A 21055-nucleotide genomic window follows, 5' to 3' on the forward strand; every position below is an offset into this window, starting at 1 on the left:
CAAAGAAGTAAAAGTTAGTAATGTAAAGACAGTCCACTGTCAAAATTGATGCTACATAGCTAATGAAAGGTGAAATAAGGGAAGGTGTAAGGGAAGGAATGATTCACTCTCTTCCATTGTAGCGCCATCTGTGAAGTTCGACAAATATTACCTTCTAACTTCAGACTTCTCTTGCTGCAGCAAATGCCATAAATCCAGACATTCACAAGCCAGGATCGCCATGTGGAGCGGGAAGTAGGGCAGCAAGTAAACAACACGAATATTGCGAGAATACTGAAATTTATTCAGAAAAGCGTTACCTATTAATACTAACATTTAGAAACATTCGCAAAATATAAATCCTCACACATTTATTTTGACAATTCCTGCCGTTCTGTTGTGCAACATTACTGTCTGCTTCCGCTTCTGGCGTGACACACGATTATTTTAACCTCCTAAGACCCTGGGTCTACATTTTTACATATTCCACAATTAATTTTGAATCTAAGTAACTAAGGGTTTCAAATTCAAAAACAAAACTTCTTCTGTGTCTCAGGAGGTTTGCCTTCAACATTGCTTTGTCTTTAGTGTATGAAATCCATTTTAGTTTATGTAATAGCAATAAAGATGTTGGAACGTTTGCAAGTAGGTGGCGTTCTAATTGGCCCACTATATGCTTTATTATACTAGGGCAAATTTGGAAGCAGAGAATGTGACACTCGTTTTCTTGCAATACGTTGAATTACCGACAGTTCAGAAAAAATAAAGCTACTAGAGAAAGTCTGTATACAGCGAACGTCTATTCATCCTAACTTTTTGGTAGGTAACGCTTTTTTACAGGGCCTTCAAAGTAGGCAGGTAATGGCAGGATTAGGAGTACTTTTCGTGCGAGCGTATCCAAATGAAATAACAATTATATAGACGTTGTATCCATAGCAAAATCAGAATAAGAAAGCAAGGTGCTCGGATAGAATGTTAAAAACAAGAACAACGGTTGCACTCCGGGAGTGCCGATAGAAGTGAAAACTCACCTCACTATGTTACCGACGCCCGGTAACACGATACATACGTTTAGTGGAGGTATTCTATTTATTTATTATATTTTATTATCATTCTCAAATATGATCACACTTTTTCATTGACATGTTTATTTACATACTGCCATGACAACGTCAAATTATTTGAACATAGGTAAAGAGTCTTGAAAAGGAGTCCGCAACATAAATGTCAAATAACATTGAGTTTTTCTTTATTGATTTAAATGCCATTTAAATTATGAGTGGCCACCTTACGGGGCTTACGGTCACGTGATCGCCTTACGCCCCTTACGGTCACGTGATTGCCTTACGCTGTCTCGAGTTTATCATTTTTCCCCCACCTCAAAAAGTGCCCAGCGCCGCTAAAGAAGTTTTCACTTCAAAAATCTGCAATAGTTAGTAGCCTTCTCTAGAAGGCTATCATGTATTTAATTCTATGATAAATGTGTGAATCAAACGACACGGAACGCAGACGTAGTGCTTATTTATTTTATATTGCAGGTGGGATGCGGCCCATCTGTCTTAGATGACACCATCGCAATGCACGTGATATTTATTAATCATATCAAATGGAGAATGATATTTTAATAATTCTGAATAAATCTCCTGAAACATGTGTAATTATGAAGGTGGCTTTTATCGTCAAATGCTACAAAGTATTATTTTGAGTAGTAAGACAAAGGTTTTCTTGTTAGTTATTTTACTCAAAATGTTCCTAATTATGTATGTTGCTGTTACATTTATTTAGTAACTTTGAAGTGCTAACTCAAAGTGTTTTAATAAGCATTATCAGTCTTTAACTTCGCATCTTGTGTTTCATCAAAACATACACAATGTGGAGTCGTCAATTATACTTCAAATAAAGGTAAAATAGGGGTTGGAAATATTTACTTCATTAAACGAAAACTACTTTGGTTCTCTTATTGTTATTTATGTTAACCTACCTCGGTCTCACCTACTGCAAGTTTGTGTTATGATTTTTACCGACCAGGGCCATGTTGCATCACAAACTACAACTAATATTACAAGCGGGACTGCTTTTTTAATTAGTGAAATTAGAAAAGGACTTCCGCTTGTAATATTAGTTGTAGTTTGTTATGCAACATGACCCTGGACGTGAAATTTAATGATAACACGGTGCGGAGCTGATGGTCGATTTCTTACTTTTATTTAATATACATACTTTTCCTGGCTGATATTATTTTTATAATGAGACGTCATTAAAACTTTTCAACTTTTCAAGTCAATATACGTAAGAATACTTTGACGAATCAATCGGAATTGTATTGAACCGGAAGTCAACTCCTCCACCCTTTTCCGCATATTCCGGAATTACCTAATGCAAAACTTACGCTTTGCAGTACTAAATGAAAATTCCTTTGTTAAATATGCCTCCAAAGCATATACAAGCGGCTGTGTTGGCCCGTAATACATTGTCACTTATCAATCCGCAACACTCACGAAACCGAGACACTACTCCCCCGTGTCTCCCTCGCACTTCGCGTTCGAAAATTATTTGAATTTAAAATCGGAAATCTGCCGTTGCATATCCCGTATATAGGTACTTTGCTACAAATTACCTTTTTACACATTTCCCATAATTTTATAATTCTAGTAGCTTTTATCCAGCTGTCTAGACACAGACAGTTGTTTTAGATTCCATATATTCCCACTAGACCTCTACTTGTGACAAATTAAATATTTAACAATAGTCTAGGGATAAAGAGGTCTAGAGTGTGCTATCTCGGACCCAAGATTAAGTACATAATTGTAATTTAGACGATGTAGTAAAACCTTAATGTAATGTGGTCTGAGAGACACAATGGATGGGTAAGTAAGTATGTTTTACTTTCCAACTTATTTGGGAAACAAATCAAATTAAGTATTTATTCAATATTTTGATTTGTTTTTTAGTAGTCACACTACAATATTTAGCCTACCGTAGTCGGGTAGCGTAGTAGAGGTCCAGGGCGTTAGCCGTGTAAGCTGAAGAACTTCTTCAGCTTACGAACTTCGAACCTCCGCCACGGGAGGGCTTGCTCATCTAGGATAGCATTCTTGCTGAAGATATATTTATAGGAAAAATATAACTTCAAGCTAATTACTCGACTATTTTTCTTGGTCCGAAAATTTTATATATTCATCAAGTTACGTTAAAATGCATAAAGATACACTTACCTACATATCCGAAATTGAATAATGTTACTGCAAATCATGTAGGTAAAAATGTATGAAGCTTTTTTTAAACATACACAGTTCTGTTATAAATTAAGTCAAAATGAGTCTCAATAGCTACTTTGGGTGTGAGTGTGACTGTTGTGATGGCGAATCTTAAACATAAAAAATAGGTAATTAAAATTGAAAAACGAAAACTTTAAGAGATGTAAACAAAAGAATCAAAATAGGAGATTCCTGATAACATAAACGATATATCACACTGTATGTGGCAGATACAAACTACTATTGATATGCACAGTAAATGTAAACAATGGCTGACCATCCAACTGCAAGCCCGAGATACAATACACAAGCAAATACAAACGGACACCTATCCTGTTCGTATACGATAATATATGAACCGAGGACCCGAGGGGACGTTTAACTGATTTAGGTAGGGTTCGATATGGATCACTTCTGTGATTGATCGCTAGTTTATCTCGTATGATGTGAAAAGGTGACATTTGAATGAAGACAGCAGCAGCGTCAAAGCTGCAGCTCTGCTGTAATAGTATAGAATAGAATAGTTTTTTATTCCTAAACACACAGACGATACACATTAATTACACAAAAAGAACATAATGAAAATAAAGTGTCACGAAATGGCCCCATCTCAGCATGTTGCTGGCGACTTCCAGCGCTGATCTTCCGATGAGACCATCAAGTGACATTCTGATGGCAACTGCAGCTACTCTACTGTTGCGACATTACTACTTGGATCTTGAGTGTTGATGCTGCCGCTCTTTCTGTCAATTGAAGGAGTTAATTAAGAGCCCTTCTAAATTAATTAAGCCCCGTATTTTTTTCATCTCTATAATTCCTTCAAATTCCATTGTCCTTGTTATTTTCCACAAATTTACTACACAATATGATGTTATCAAGACAGATTTCCCACAATGCCTCTGCTTATTATTGAATTCGTATTCAGACTAAGCCTCCATTATTTTCTTTTTAAAGGTATTTTTCGTGAGAGGAACTTTTTGTTGAAAATTGACTTGGAAGTAGGTATAATGCAAAATTAATGATCTGTGCTAAGGTGGAAATCCTTATTTGAATGAAAATGCTATTAGTCAATGTTTCATACCTACTTAAAAACGCTTCTACCACGCTTTCAGGTAAACTATACAGGATGAAAATACACAGTGCACAAATTTGAACACAAAGGTGTGTTTTAAAACTTTTTTACTAAATAAATTTGCGGTATTAGGCTGTATTAGCTACGGTTAGCAAAAAGTTTGTGACCTATTCCTGCAATTAATGCGGAACCCTAAACAAAAGCAGTCATACCTACTTTATTTTTAATTCGAACAATCAAACTGCAAACAATAATGCAAAAAATGCAAACTGTATACAATTTTAATTAACAAGGATTAGGAATCGAAAAGCTTTGTCATAACCTGCTTGTTGTTATAAATGCCTCTGCAGTCTGTCTTAGGACCGGTACAGATGGACTGCAAGCCGACTGCAACATGTATGGGCACTGCACGCCAACGTTGCGCAGTGGGCGTGCAGTCGGCTCGCAGTTCCCATACAAATTGCAGTCGGGTAGCAGCCCGTCTGTATCGGCCCTTAGTAGAAGTTGAATAAGTCAGGTCTACAATATTTTTGTATTCAGTCCAGTTGTTAAAATTTCTGTTAACTTTTTTTCATTGTCAACAGAAAAGTGGCTTAGCTTCGATGTGGCCTCTTAAATATAAATCAATTTTCAAGCAAGTTTATTTTAATTGGAAAAGGGTCGTTAATCTCTCAGCTGTTGTTATCGGGTTTCACTTCTGATGAGATTTCTGGATTGTGCTGTTACAATGATAACTTTGAGTTTTACTTTAACTATTATATTTTTGGGTAAGTTTTTGCTGCAAACTTTCTTGTCTTGTACAGGGTGGTTAGAGGTATAAAACTTTTTTTTTTAGCTGTAAATATGACAGTTATTGCATGAAAATTAGTTTGTGTAGATACGGCAAATTTATTATGGAGCGTTTTACGACGGAACAACATGTTTTAATCATTAAAAACAATAGAAATATTAAAAATAACGTTTCCCGGTCGATTAATTTCGAGAAACGGTGACATTGACTGGCCCCCAAGATCGCCTGATTTAACAGCTCCTGACTTTTTTCTGTGGGGCTATCTAAAGGGACGTGTCTATGCTAATAGGCCAACGAACCTTAAGCAATTAAAACAAAATATTCGAAACACTGTCGCTGAGATAACGCCAGAAATGTGTGAAAAAGTGATGAAAAACGCGATGAAAAGGGTTCGCATCTACCATGTGCTAGAGGTGGATATTTGTCTGACATTATTTTCCATGTGTAACTGCTGACCCTACATATTATATTTAACAAGGAATACTTAATATTTTTTATGTTTTATAGAATAAAATTTCAAAAATAAAGTGTATACCTCTTATTTGGCCACCCTGTACTTATTTAACAATATGTCGAATGGCTAAAATTTCAAATAAGCTCCTTTTGCTATGATAGACAAATGAAAACATTTGTTAAATTATCAGCATATTATGCCACAGTATTTTTTTGTATAGGATAGGGACAGAAACTGATGTAGCGTTAACGCAGGTGATATCGCTGAATTTCCTAGAAAAATTGCTTTGCTATCTGTGCCGCATTGCAGCCGCGATCAGCCGATCAGAATGTATCAAAGTGTATTGCTGAGAAAGAGTTTTGGTTTGTACAGGAGAACTGTTTATGTATTTATTTAATCTAAGTGTACACCTTAAATTAAATAAATACATAAACAGTTGATATAAAAACATATATGTAGACTAAGGTAACAACATAAAGCCAATTACAGGAACTCACAGATAGATATGTAATAAATAATACGAGTACCTACCTACAACAAACTTTGCGCGCAGTTTCATACAATACTATCGCGATTTATACATAAAAAAGACATGATATCTGAGGGCCTACCGCGAACTTGTAAATTCGTACGTAAGTGTGACAGGGAGGCAACACGTCGAACGTCGTTCGCGGTAGGCCCTCTGATATCTCAATTGTCCACAAACGTCAGTTAAAAAAGAGACCCTAATTCACTTACATAATCCAGGAGATCTACTCAATTACATATTTAAAACCCTATCTATTTACACAGAAGATAGACAGTGGTACTACTATAACTAAATTAATAACTAGCTTAAATCTAAATTAGGCCCTTGAGGGCCTTGAGGCATTGTACCAAGGATGCTGGCGGCATTTCCTCGTTGTATCACAATGCAGATACGTTGTGCGAGGAAGCCGCCAGCTTTTCGGTCACCAGTTAGGTACGTCAACCAGACGCTTCGTGAGTATTGTTGTTGATATTTGTTCTCGAACTTACCTACATTGGTGCTAGTATGATACACAAATATCAAAAACAAAAACCGACAAAATGTTAAAGATCGATTTGGCTTCCAGACCAGCTATCATGGTCGTATTTTTATCACCTGTCATGCTACGCGTCACTTTCGCACTTACATATTTGTTAGAACGTGACAGCCATGGTGACAAATGATAAAGAGCCGGCCATCATAGCCCTACAGGGCAACTATTGAATATTTTGCATAGCACAATCCGATATGCATTGTTGTCTTAGCCGGAAAATAAATCCGCTGCGATGCTTCCCGGTCACGCTCTGGGGTTTAGATATTGGTCTCGTAGCCAACGTGTCAATCGCTTACGCTCCGTAGCGATGGAAATTCGAAACGCAACTGTCACTGTCGCACTAAATATGGAAGAGTGATAGAGAAACGCAAAGCGTTTCGTTGTCGAAGCGATAGCGATTGTCAGCTTGGCTAGGCCGGCTGTAGGCACAGTAAAGTGGGCTACGTCACTATGGAGCAGCCTCGAAATTATGTTGATTTGATAGCGATCTAAATAAATATAGTACTTTTTTACGCCATCAAAACGCGAGCGTCATGCACGCTGAAGTGCATTTGGGCGTGTTTTTTTCTTGTCCCGTACACTTTTTTTTTTTCAAATTTGGGATTTTTTATGTTATTTCTACTCAGAATCACGAGCTCTTTCTATCCTAATAGGAGAAAAAAAGTATCCCAAAATTTCCATACATTTTTCGATCTTTCCATTCCGCGACCGCCATACAAAGTCTATGAAAAATGGTGACGTAATGGAAATAAAAACCTTAGGATACTTTTTTTCTCCTATTAGGATAGAAAGAGCTCGTGATTCTGAGTAGAAATAACATAAAAAATCACAAATTTGGAAAAAAGTGTAGGGGACAACAAAAAAAAACGCCCATTTCCAATTTCATGTCAATATCATTACTTTTAAACTGAACGCAGCTCTTGGTCACTGCCCGTTATCTGAAGAAAAATATATTACTTACGAGTATGTTATAAAATGTAAAGGTACGTAAGTAAGCAAATATAAATAGTTAAAATGAATCCTGTGTGTACAGAAGAGCTAAAAATATGAAGAGGAGATACTTCTGCCAAATATATCTATTCGTAATATAATATTATATTCGTTTCATAATTTAAGAGTGCTTGGTTCATAAAACATGGCTAAGTTAACTCAAGAATTCTCCCAGAATAACAATTATTGTATTGAAATGTAACAAGATAACTTTGAAAATCAATTCTAACTTAATAAATAACCAACCTTTGTAATATGATAATCATAACTATACCAGTCATATCGTTAAATAGGTAAATTAATTATAAATATTGCAAGATAACTTACTCAGGTAAACTTCTGTAGTATAAATTAAGTTACCTTTAAGAATAAATTGAAATAGTACCTACTTTATGGCTTTGCGATGTTATTTTTTATTATTTTGGATTCGAGTGTTATTTAGTCATTTAGTCATTTAGTCATTTATTCAATATTGCATTGTCATGTACATAATAAGGTGTTACAATTTAAGAGGTCAGTTCATGACACCCTGTAAGGGCACACAATAGTAGGTACTTATATTTACAGTTATATAGGACTTTATACGATTCTATCAGGTTATATAACATAATCATTTAAAGTTACCAATTATTTAATAAAATAGCATCTACATAGTCACATAAATTAATTCAGGATTACAATGTCAATAAATAAATTGGAATATTAAATAGTTAATGGAATTATTTTGTCAAAATATAGTATAGTTTATTTTCCGGACGTCTTTTCTAATCGTATAGTTAATAGTAGATTTATTGTTGGTACTAGTAGGTCAAGCTATAATTTAAAAAAAAAAATAATTAAATCCTAAATTAATTCAATGTCATACTTATTATCTAGCGTATTATCTTCGAGAAACGATTTGACTGTGTAATAACAATTTTCTATTAACAGGGTTTTTAGTCTAGTGTTAAACATTTTGTCATCTGGTTCGGCTTTGATAGCATTAGGGATATTATTAAAAATTTGTATACATTTGTACTGCGGTTCTTTTTTATACATAGCTAAGGTAGATCTTGGCACTAACAGCTTATTTCTATATTGGCTTCTAGTTTTATACGTATCGATTTTCGGTGGGAATAGTTCTGTATGTTGTCTGACAAAAAGTGCAGCCTCCATTATGTATATTGAGGGTAGTGTCAACAGCTTATATTTGATAAAAAGAGGCCGGCAGCTGTTAGGAATGTGTACATTCGCTAAGATTCGTATACACTTTTTAATTTGATCTATGTAATATAGTCTCTTAAAAAATTTATTTGATCTATAATATGTAGATGGGCTAACTTTTAAGAGAGATTCACATCCTTTTATTGTTGCATAATGTTCGTTGCTTAAAGGATAATCGATTCCCGAACTTCCGATAAATTCCTTAAACTTTTGTAATTGGACTAACCCCTTCTAAATTAACTTTAGCTACCGATCAAATTCGTGGCCAAACTCAGAAGTAAACTTAAATTAAGCGCATTCATCTTAATAGAAATCCCAGCTATATTTTAACCTCTCAACGAACAGAAACAGAGAAATCATCAAAATCCAAGACTGGTAAATATAATTTAAGTAGGCATGGCTCATAATTTTCATTTTCTTTCTGCGGTTGTTATGTATGTTAACATTATGTACTCATTAATGAACCTCCAGGTCTGTTTCTTAAGTTATGTTAAATACACTACAATACATTGTACTAAAAATCTATTTGTATTATGTAACTGTTTGTGTTCTAAAAAATAAAAAATCCCTGTAGACTACCCATTATGCTCCATGTTACAGCAAAACCATCGCACAGCGTTTCGTGCGACACCAAATGCCCGGAAGAAAAGGAAGCAGTTTGCGGCTTTGACGCGCTCGGGAAGGCCTACAAAATGTTCCCCGGCAAGTGTGCAATGCAACGGTATATTGCTTGCGAAAAAGTTGGTGTGTATTCCGACGACGAGTATTCTCCAATGCTGGGTTTTATTGGGAAATAGGAGGGTTTTTGATATTGCGGTGGGGAATTTGCATCTTTCTAAATATTTACATCAATTTTAAAGATGCTAACAAAAATACTCTTTGGTACTTTACAAGATGATCAATTTGCTGAAATATATTTGCACACACTTTCACGCCTCCTTCAAAATAAATTTTTTGTTTTTAGAATATGTTTCTTGTTACCTACTTCGATTTTATTTGTACCTACCAAGAGATGCACCATAAGTACTGATCAACATGTACAAGAATTTGACAGTAGATACACGAATTATAATAATATTAAAAGCGAATGTTTTGCGTTTTCGACCAAGACATTAACCTAAAAACCCTCACACTTCCGTAATGAAGAAAGTTTAATGAAAACCCGAATTTTAATCGTGCACTGAATATTAATGGAGCCATGCAGAGATTTCCGCAGGGTTTAGCGAAAACTGTCACAAACTACACTTCTTTGAATGTGATAAATGCGATGCGATGTGAACACATCACATCGCATCGCATTTATCACATTTGAGTGTGTTAGTGTGTGAAATGCTATAGATTATAATCAATATAAATGCGTATAGGTATATCCTGACTGACTCATCAATGCAGAGCTGAAAATACTTAACAGGTTACATTTATAAAATGTACAAGGAATAAGAAGTGATTCTGAAAAAATATTAACCAAGGTTAAAAAAGGCAAAAAGTTTTGTATGTGGTACAAGTTTTATTGTGAGTTAGGATCTTGAAATTTCGTAAAAAGGTACTATAAAATACAAGCCATCAAATAAATAATATTTATTAACCCTTAAAACGTTTATGTCCCTTTTAACCTCGGCAATTTTGGCGCTTTTTAATTTGGAACTTTCTTTTATTTCTATATGAGTTCAAAACTCGATTTTAATTTGTACTTGTACAAGTACACGGGGACTTACGAGGATTAGCCTAGTTTGTGTTAGATAAAACAAATATGTTTTTTTTTCAGAACTGGTTACTACTCCGATAATGTATTGTATCAAGAATGAACGTAGGATGAGCCAACGCAGGCATTACATGGACCAATCTTGTCCAATATTCTGTCCGCAACATTATCGGCCTGTGTGCGGCATGTCCAAGATGCGGGCTTATGAATATAGGTAAGGTATATTTGCCCATAGATATCAATTTCACCGGTTTGATAGTTTTAAACCTAAGCCTCTCCAAGACAATTCTAAAAAGATATGGATATTTCTGCCCTCATATATTTAATTTAACCTTTTAACCGCCATAGAATTCGTCATCGAGCGTGCTCGTGTCGCCGGGGGGTACGAAGTTACACGAAGTTTTGTCTTATTTATCAGACAGCGGCGAAATGAGCCCGATTTTGTATGTCATATATATCAGTCTACGGCGTTTAAAAGGTTAATACTGATTTATTGTAAAGAATTACGGTATTAATACATACAAACCTTGAGAAAGTGCATATACTTAGGTTGCATATTATTAGGCTATATAATAGAGCTTTACTGCAGGCTATTCTTTTTCCACATGCTTGGCTGGCCACCGTTCCTCAATCCGTACATGGAACATTAATAATGGCGTAAGCGCCATCGACAATAAGGTCCCTTTTCATAGATATCGTCACATACGTATATCGCTTTCGTTGATAAAATGAGTGACCTTCGCCGCCACATCACCGCCGCGATTATGACGTTGACATCCGAACGTCAAGGATATCACCTAAGGATACGTATTGATTGGAACACTCTTTAGCTTACTTATGTGACGTGCCCACAAAGCGCCTTTTATAAAGTGATACTTAATAGGTTTTTGAAGTGAAAACTTCTTTAGCGGCGCTGTGCACTTTTTGAGGTGGGGAAAAAATGTTAAACTCGAGACAGTGTAAGACGATCACGTGACTGTAAGACGATCGAAAAACTTGTTACATGTAATGTCATTGAGTTTTTCTTTATTGATTTAAATGCCATCTAGTGAGTTTCGCTCTAACTGGTATTAATATAACTCGAGTACTAACAGTGATGTGCTTAGGGATTTCAAGTAATGCAACTAAATAACGCTAGATGGCGTTAACCTCAATTATACATAGTGCTGCAGACATTTTGCAATAGTGATTGAGTTTTCACTTCTGCCAGCACTCCCGGAGTGAAACCCGTTGTTTTTTTTGAAGTGAATTACTTCTTTAGCGGCGCTGGGCACTTTTTGAGGTGGGAAAAAATGATAAACTCGAGACAGCGTAAGGCGATCACGTGACCGTAAGGTTTAGATAGCCACTCATTTAGATGGCATTTAATCAATAAAGAAAAACTCAATGACATTACATGAAAAAGGTTCTAATCTTGTACGGGCTGAAATACGAGGATCTCACAGTTACATTCTAACTTTATATCACTCAAATATAATTCAATAAAGCTACATCTTGATGAAATCGCTAATAAAAGTGAACTCTAGTACTGGTGAATAAAACTCAAAATATCATGACGAAATATATTTAGATGCGAGGTCTGCAAGGTAACTTTACAATTTCTATTCGAATTTTAAACAATTAACGCTACAAATTATAATTTCGAATTTTAAACAAGCTCACTGACCAGCAATTTCGGAACTAAAGTTTTTCAATAGAAAGGAGGATGGGTCAATTATACATAGTGCTGCAGACATTTTGGACTAATCATTGAGTTTTCATTTCTGTCGGCACTCCCGGAGTGCAACCCGTTGTTTTTTTTTATCTTTAAATCATTTTCTCAAATTACACAGGTCCTTCAGTAATGGCTGCATGTTGGACATGATAAACTGCCGAGGACACGACGAGTATGCTGGTAATGTATTCACTAACATGCATTTTAAACATTTTTAAACCTTAATTAACTCGACTCTTAATTATAATATATATGAAGACAATACCTTAGTTCTACTATGCTTCCAGATTTGCACTTTATCTCTAAACTACCAATAGCTTTACCAACTGCAGGCTTAGCACAGGAGCGCCGCGACAGTATCTCTCCCGCGACTACCCATATTTTTCTATCTGTATTAATTAGAAAGGGACGTGTACTCTATCTAATAATGTGTGTACGTCCAATATGGAACTTAATTATTTTTTCACCACACCAACTGGTAAAGGCTCTCTTGATTGTTGCATTTTATTCACATGTGAGGCAAAGTAGTCTCATTTTGAGTTGTTTTCTTATGTTTGCTGGTAAAATTGACTTTCAATTATGATTTTGAATGATAAATATTTAATAACATTCATTTGAATTTGATTTCATTTTGTTTGATATCTTATAGTTAATATTTTCTTGGTGGTGGGTTGGTGTGGTGAAAAATTGTGTTTAACCCTCGCTCAACGCTCAAGATTCCATTTTTGGAAACACTCGCTACGCTGGTGGTTTAATTTTGGAATCTTTCGCTTGCTCGGTTATCAATATTAGCACGAGCGGTTAAGCAACAACTTCGCCTCCTTGTAAAACAAATAACTATTAATTTTTGTATGCCCTCTTTCAGGTTACATGGAAGTCCCGTTATCTTTTTGTCCAAGGCACATGAACATGAACATTTTCAAAGACATGATTATAGCCAATTAAATATGTATTTGCTTAAAAACCGGAATGTACCTACCAGTGGCGGCGCGTCAATGATATCCATAGGCAAGCCGGGGCTAATTTGGCTTACATATATTTCCTTTACAACTCTGCTCAAACGTCCAAAAACAGGCAAGCCGATGGGAATCGGCTTTTATGGACGCGCCGCCACTGGTACCTACTATGTTTCTCTTATATCCTTTTACTTTACGTTACGATAGCTCACGAGATATCATTCTAAGTGGTAATCTATTCAAATATATTTCGAGATAGGTACCTATGACCTGAATCACGTTTCGTAACGTAACATCCACAATTTTGCGATGAGTTTTCCCACAACATGCGAACAGGATATCATTGGATATTTTCTAATTTAGCTTTCAACTTTCTCCAGTGATGCAGTAAAACCGGACTTTAGGCTGTGTTTCTCCTTTGACTTAGAAGGTCTGATAGTAAGTTCAAATGTAACTTTGAAGATAATAAGTTAGAAACCTAGTTCGAAAATACACATATTTATAACCCTGTTCTATTTTAAAACAGTAAATGATGAATTCTTGCGACAAAGAGTGTTAATAGTCATTGATAAATGGTTTTCGTTTCGCGATCGTGTTTCAATTTGCGCCTGATTGCCGCCTGACGCGCAAACCTAGCAAGATTGATTGCGCTAACGCCACATTAAAATCACGATCCTTGAAAGTTTTATGAGGTTCACTTGGAAATCGAGGAGACAGTCATGCTCATGTGCTCATTGGTTACTTACGAAAACTAGATTTATAATCTGGTAAACCAATATTATCAGTAACAGTAGAAGAAGAAAATCTGTGCCATGGCGGTCTTCCCATCCCTGCAATTTTATACAATTGTATATGGCCGGTAAAAGAGATCATTGACCTTACTTATTCATAGAGGTACTTGATGTGGCTACGCACATCCCTAAAGCTAGACTAACAAATATCAGTTAGCCAATTAAAAATACTACTTACTTCAAATACGTACGTACTTACTTCATTCAAATCAGTTAAATAATCGGTTCCAAAATTAATTGCCAACAGTGCCAAACAGTGCCAAAACCGACTTTACTTTCATTGTCATGATGTTAACTTAAAAAAATAAAGTTTTTGTGTTTTGTATTAGACTTACGAAATCATTCTACTACCTAAAATGTAGCGTTTCTATAAGTGTATTTTTAAGTTGTTATCCAAACAAACAGTGTCTACTGTAAGGTTGGGAAATCATACGATTTATTGGGTGGAGTTGCCACTGGATCATTCGGCAAATGATATGAATTTTGTGCTAGGTATTTAGACTTTAGGTATTCCGTGCATTAGGTATATCGACATTAAGTAATTCGTTCAGGAGGTATATCAACTTTAGGTATTTCGTTCGATAGGTTTAACAATTTTAGGTATTTCGTCCATTAGGTAAATCAAGTTTAGGTACATCGTTCATTAGGTATATCAGCTTTAGGTGTATCGTCCATTAGGTATATTAGCTATAGGTGATTCGTGCATTAGGTATATCGTGCATTAGGTGTTTCGTCCATTAGGTTATTTGAGCTTAGGTATTGGTATTATAAACTTAGGTCAGTCAATGTTTAGGTAAAATGATCGATAGGTAATTTAAAAATAGGTGAATCAAGCATAGGTGATTCAACATTAGGGGAATCAGTTTTCGGTATTATGATATGTAACCACTAGTATAAGTAGGAAGGAAGGGACCGATTAATCCGTTTAGAGCAAACTCCAGAAACATGGCCGTCTCGGAAGGCCACAAGTTTCAATTTTGGTAGGAGCGATGAATTTTTCAATTTTTCCTTACCTTTGTAAGTTAAAATAATGGGTGTAATTGGGTGAATCAACTTTTTTTCTGACACTTGTTTTTATAATTTTGTTCCCCCGGACAACCCATAAAACCTAGATTGATGGTATTTTAATTTATTAAACAATCCAAACATGCAATTCAATAATAGTTATGCCCTTTCTATGATTGACCATTTACTACAGGAAGTTAGGAGAACATGATACAACATTTCTTCTAATAAACTGTATTGTCCCCTGGACAACGAGAGAATAACAACAAAAAATAGTTGATCCGATCAATGACTACTATGTATATTCTATTTTTAGACGTGGACCCACGTGAACGTGGACCGTGGACAGTATACTAAATGTCCTCGTACCTTTATCAATTTGCTACAAATGCTTCCCAAGGCGGTGATAGAGTTTCATTCGAACAGTGTTTCACACTTCAGTATCGAATTTACCTATTTGGCTGCCCAGAGAGGTTCTTGATCGAACTAGGTATTCATAAAACCTTATCCCCGCGGGGTTACCTATCTATTTTTAGATGTGACTTAAATATAAACAAATATATTTATCCTTTTGCTTGCTTGGGTATAGCTGTAGGCCACAGTAGTGGCGCGACAGTGTCTCACCCGCAAGATAGACTACCCGTCCCTATCTACTTAATACAGTTAGAAAATAAGGGGTAGTCTATCACGCGGGTGAGATACTGTCGGGCCACTCCTGTGCTAAAACCTATAGCTATATCTTACGTATGTTATTATGGTTGTAAGGGAAGAAAGCATCTTACTATTTACTTAATGTATGTGAAATATTCCTTTTATATTAAAGGAAAAAAGGGAAAAGTTACTTTTCCGGCAGGACTTGAACCCGCATCCTCTACAATCCGTGTGTATGTGAAATACGCAATAAATAATGTGTATAAATAACATTGTATTGCCACGGACCGCCAGAGGGGCTACCGCGAAAACCGTTTTTCGCAAATTGCGGGGATCTTTCTCTTTTACTCCAATGAAGGCGTAATTAGAGTGACAGAGAAAAATGCCCGCAATTTGCGAACTTCGATTTTCGCGGTTATAGCCCTGCACACGTTTACGGAACAATTCCGCGAAGCTACGTGCCACGTGGATGTTGCGATGTCAATTATGTTGTTACGGCTTCATAATGACAACGGGTGTTACTTTATTTCATTAAGTATGCCAATTTACTGATAAATGTTTTTTGGTTCTGTATATAACAACAGAAGGAAATAATTATAGTAAATAGGTACCTATACTTAAATGCCAAAGCAGTTATATGTATATCAATTTTTACCTCTAATGTCCTTTAGGTAAGCAACGACAAACACCCCCATTTTTTAATAATTTTACGATTTAAACTCACTTGTTTTTAGTCACTCGCGCGACATGTTTCGGAGAGTCTAGCTGCCGTATTCGAACTTCAAGATATTCACAAGAGACACACGTACTAGATCCATTCTAGATACGTTATAGTTTAGATTTCAACTAGTTCTCTTTTGCAGCGCATTTCGGTCAACGAATGTCACTTTTACGTTAGATAGAGTTAGATATCTATTAGATGTGAATTGGATCTCTAAGCCATATCTTGTGGAAATCGTTCAAGAGTACCTATCTCCAGAATCGCGCAAATGTCAAATTTGACAGGTTAGATCTTAAACATATCGTTATCGTATCTTGGGGATGTCTAAAAGATATCTAACAGATGTCTATTTCAAAATCCGAATCGGGCCCTATGTCTCCTTTCTCAAGCACTAACAGTGCGAGCAGCAGACGGCCGTGTATCGCGTGCGCGAGTGACTAAAAACAAGTGAGTCTATACCGTAAAATTATTCAATGTTAGTATGTTTCACAACAGTTTAAATTCGGTCCCCTATTTTTGCTTCTTTATCTAATCCGAATCTTTATTTTGTGCTAACTCACTTAATTTAATGAAAATGATTCATTTATTACATGGCCTCTAGTTTTCGTAAAACTAAGAGGATAACATGCCATGTTAGGATTAACGCTGCCGGCTTTCGGGTACGAAACCTTAATAAGAGCCCGCGACTTTTGTTTGTCGTATATGAGCATTTCTTTTATTTTTTGCCATTTTTATATATTGTGATTTTTTTTTTGCCACTTTTGTGTTATTTCTAGTCAGGATCGCGAGCCCTTTTCATCCTTATAGGAGAAAAAAGTATCCTAAAATTTCCATAAAATTTTCAAACTTTCCTTTTTGTTACCACCATACAAAGTATATGGGGAAATGGTAACACAATAGGAAAAAAACTCTGGGACATTTTTTTACCCTATTAGGATCGAAAGAGCTCGTGATTCTGTATATAAATTACACAAAAGTGGCAAAAGAGGTCACAATAAATAAAAATAAAAGAACGCTCATATCGTAGTTAATCATGTGATATTTGTGAGACTCTGGACGACGCCAAGGCTCAATCTCGTCACTGGATCGAAGCCAATTGCGGACCAATCTCTTTTGTTTGTCTAGATTGACATAAAAAGCGGATGTTGGCGAGGGAAGCAAATATTCGAGACGATATTTTTCATATTATTCATATTATCCTTATTGCAGAACCTTCTTTTAACCTTTGGTATGCTTTAGCACTGATCAATGCATTCCTACATTCATAAAGTTAGTATTTTTAACAGCCTAAATTTGACAGTAGACGAAATATTAATCAGGGTTGTCTATTAGGTTAATTGAGAATTTCACTAAACAGTTTTGCAGAAAAGTAACATCAAGAAATCAATATTATTGTTTGTATATATGTAATTTTATATTGCTGTTATTATTGTTATATGTGTAAGTGTATAATTAAAATATTGTTTAGAATACTTAACTTGATTTGTGTTTCATATTTCTTCTCTTAGTCTACAATCCTGCACTAAGTATAAGTTTTCTGTTTGACCCATTGGTTGACTGGTAGAGAATGCCTTAAGGCATTAAGTCCGCCATTTGTAAAATTTTTATCGTGCAATAAAGTTTAAATAAATTAATTAATTAATTAATTAATCGATAAAAATAGTGTAACACCTACTGCTTGTCTTCAGTGTAGAGATGTAGTGCATAATTGTTTTCCATCGTATTTTCTCGGAAACATTCGTATTTGTCATGCTACTTCAGTCAACCTCAGTACTTTTTGTACCGAGACTAACTGAAATAGGAAAAAAAATGCACTACATCTGTCCTAATATTTGGATTTTTAAGCGCAATTCTACATTTACTTCTAATCTAGTTTAATAACCTACTGCATTTAAAATCCCTAGATAATTATACTCCATCTTCCTCTCCCTCTTTATCGCACAACCCAATCAACCGGGGGTTATTTTATTAGTTTAATTAAAGAGGCTTCCAATAAACTACATTCTTCGTGCCATCGAACCTTTTTCGTAACTGGCCTTTTCCTCTCATTGGATGCGAGAGCTCGCAATTCAACTTTTGGGCTAAGCCAGAGTAGTGTGACCTCGAGTTTCGTAATAACTGTAATTAAAAGTTCTCATTATTTCAAAGGTAAGTTCTTCGGACACATCGCTAGGTATATTTTAAACTTTGAATACCATTCAGAAATAAATTTAGCGGTGCAAGGCCGAGTGGATGATTCAAGTGCTTCCGGAGTGGGTCCAAAACCAGTGTTGTCGCAACGTTTACGAAATTGTGAATGAAGAACTTTGGAACGAGAGAGATACAAGATGCGGTTCCAGCTATTACACAGCCCAAAATGACGTTGAATGTTTTATTTACTGCGGTGTACTGTTAACTTTTTTTTAATGTTTGCGTTTGCATCTTATAAGGACGTACAAGTAAGAAAAATAATGTAAAAAGATATTTGTCAGCTTATTTTTGGGCCATTTTGTAATTATCTATAATCTCGGGCACTCTATTACATAGAATGGACTAAAACAAAGTGCTTTACTCTGAGCGCTTTTTCCTCTGATAGACTTACTCGCCCGAGCGTGGCTAGCTTCAAGAATGTCGTCCATGATATCGGGACATCGATGGGCACTTTACAAAACAAACGATCTGTGAATAAGAACTATCCAATGATCTAAATAACAAGGCGTCTGCCGGAAAATTTAGGCGGTGTCTATATGTCGCAGTCGCAGTCGGATCGTATAATCCGCCGTATTACATTACGGCTAGCCGTTTTCAAAAACAGGGGCGTTTTGAAATGCGGCGGTTTAACGATTAGCCGGATTGAATGCGGTTGAATGAGAATCCGCCGGAATGTATTCGGCGCCATACGTTCTTCAACACGGCTAGCCGTAATGTAATACAGCGATCATCGAATTTAAACTGTTGTGAGACATACTAACATTTAATAATTTTACGGTTTAGACTCGCTAGTTTTATTTAAGTCACTCGCGCGATATGTTTCGGAGAGCCTAGGTCTTCTTTCTGAAGCGCTAACAGTGTGAGCAGCGTTCACGACGGCCGTGTATCGCGTACTGTACGCTGCTGGCACTGTTCGTGCTTGAGAAATGAGACCTAGGCTCTCCGAAACATGTCGTGCGAGTGACTTAAAACAAGTGAGTCTAAACCGTAAAATTATTCAAAGTAATACAGCGAGTCATTAGCCGCCGCTTTGACAGTTTTTAGTTCCCATTTTTAACACTCGTGGCGCTGCCTGACAACAACAACAAACTATGAAAAATGCTGGGGTGTCAATCAAATCTGGAGTTCGTCGGACTGTTTCTTTTCAAAAAAACATTTCCTTCGCAACTTAACTAAACGGAGCCCCGCTATTTCTGACCGGTTTGCCCTTCGGGCATCTGAAGCTACCTAAGGATCCTAACCTATCTACTTATTGATTTAGTGAGACGTCAGTGAAAACATTACACTTTGGGGAAAAAAGCGTAGGTAGGTAAGTAGGTTAGGTTCGTTTGGTAGCTTCAAATGCCCGATGCCCGAAGGGCAAACCGCCCAGAAATAGGAGCCCCGCAAAGCGGGGCTCCGTCTATTTAAGTTGTGAAGGAAATGTTTTGGAAAAGAAACACATGTAGTATGGTGGGACCATGGTAAAAATAAATTAAATTGCAAACATTGTCAAACTCCGGTTACGTAGGCGACCGAAAGAACTGGTCACTCTACAATCTAAATAGTAGTACGATACGGCTAAACGTAGGCCGCCTTATTGAAGAACGTATCGCAATGACAATCCGGCTAATCGTCGAACCGCAGCATTTCAAAACGCCCCTGTTTTTGAAAACGGCTAGCCGTAATTAATGTAATGCGGCGGATTATACGATCTGACTACGACATCTACAATTTACATACAACTATCATGCTAAGTAGGTACTCTTACTTATACCGACTATCATACTATAGGTATCATAAATACAAAAACAATTTTATCATAATTCTTAAATCATAAAACTGATTTGATTTATTTTTACGTCAGAATAGAAATACTAAGTAAAATGTTGATTTGTTAGTAGGTACTTAATTACTACGCCTCGTCGAAACTCCTAAATTGTTGAAGTAAATAAAACCAATTCAATCCGTATCAAAACTTGCAAACTCAAATATTTACTTCGTAGCCCTAATTTGGTTAGAATTCATGACCACATTTATTTTATTTAAACTTCATTGCACAAAATATATACAACAATGTACAAATGGCGGACTTAATGCCAAATGGCATTCTCTACCAGTCAACCATAGGGCCAAACAGAGATACCTTCAATTGGTGCAGAGAGAGAAAATATATTGAGTGAATTAAAAACAAGCAACAACGGTTGCACTCCGGGAGTGCCGATAGAAGTGAAAACTCACCTCACTATGTTACCGACACCGACCGGTAACACGATACATACGTTTAGCGGAGGTATTCTATTTATTTATTATATATTATTATCATTCTCAAATTGAGTTTTTCTTTATTGATTAAAATGCCATTTAAATTATGAATGGTCACCTTACGGGGCTTACGGTCACGTGATTGCCTTACGCCCCTTACGGTCACGTGATCGCCTTACGCTGTCTCGAGTTTATCATTTTATCCCCACCTCAAAAAGTGCCCAGCGCCGCTAAAGAAGTTTTCACTTCAAAAAAGCAAACTATACTTATATTTA

At 36.1% G+C, this 21055-nt stretch overlaps 1 protein-coding gene across 1 annotated transcript; it reads left to right on the forward strand.

Moving 5' to 3' along the window:
- The first annotated feature begins 4966 nt into the window (after positions 1-4966).
- LOC134653841 (U-Kazal-Dg21.2-like) lies at positions 4967-13170 on the forward strand. The gene is made up of 5 exons (XM_063509204.1): positions 4967-5075; positions 9407-9550; positions 10572-10722; positions 12341-12402; positions 13088-13170. The coding sequence occupies exons 1-5, from the start codon at positions 5009-5011 to the stop codon at positions 13165-13167; spliced, it is 504 nt and encodes a 167-aa protein (XP_063365274.1). The 5' UTR covers positions 4967-5008; the 3' UTR covers positions 13168-13170.
- The last annotated feature ends 7885 nt before the right edge of the window (positions 13171-21055 follow it).

This window comes from Cydia amplana, chromosome 14, assembly GCF_948474715.1.
Source record: "Cydia amplana chromosome 14, ilCydAmpl1.1, whole genome shotgun sequence".
Lineage (NCBI taxonomy): Eukaryota > Metazoa > Arthropoda > Insecta > Lepidoptera > Tortricidae > Cydia > Cydia amplana.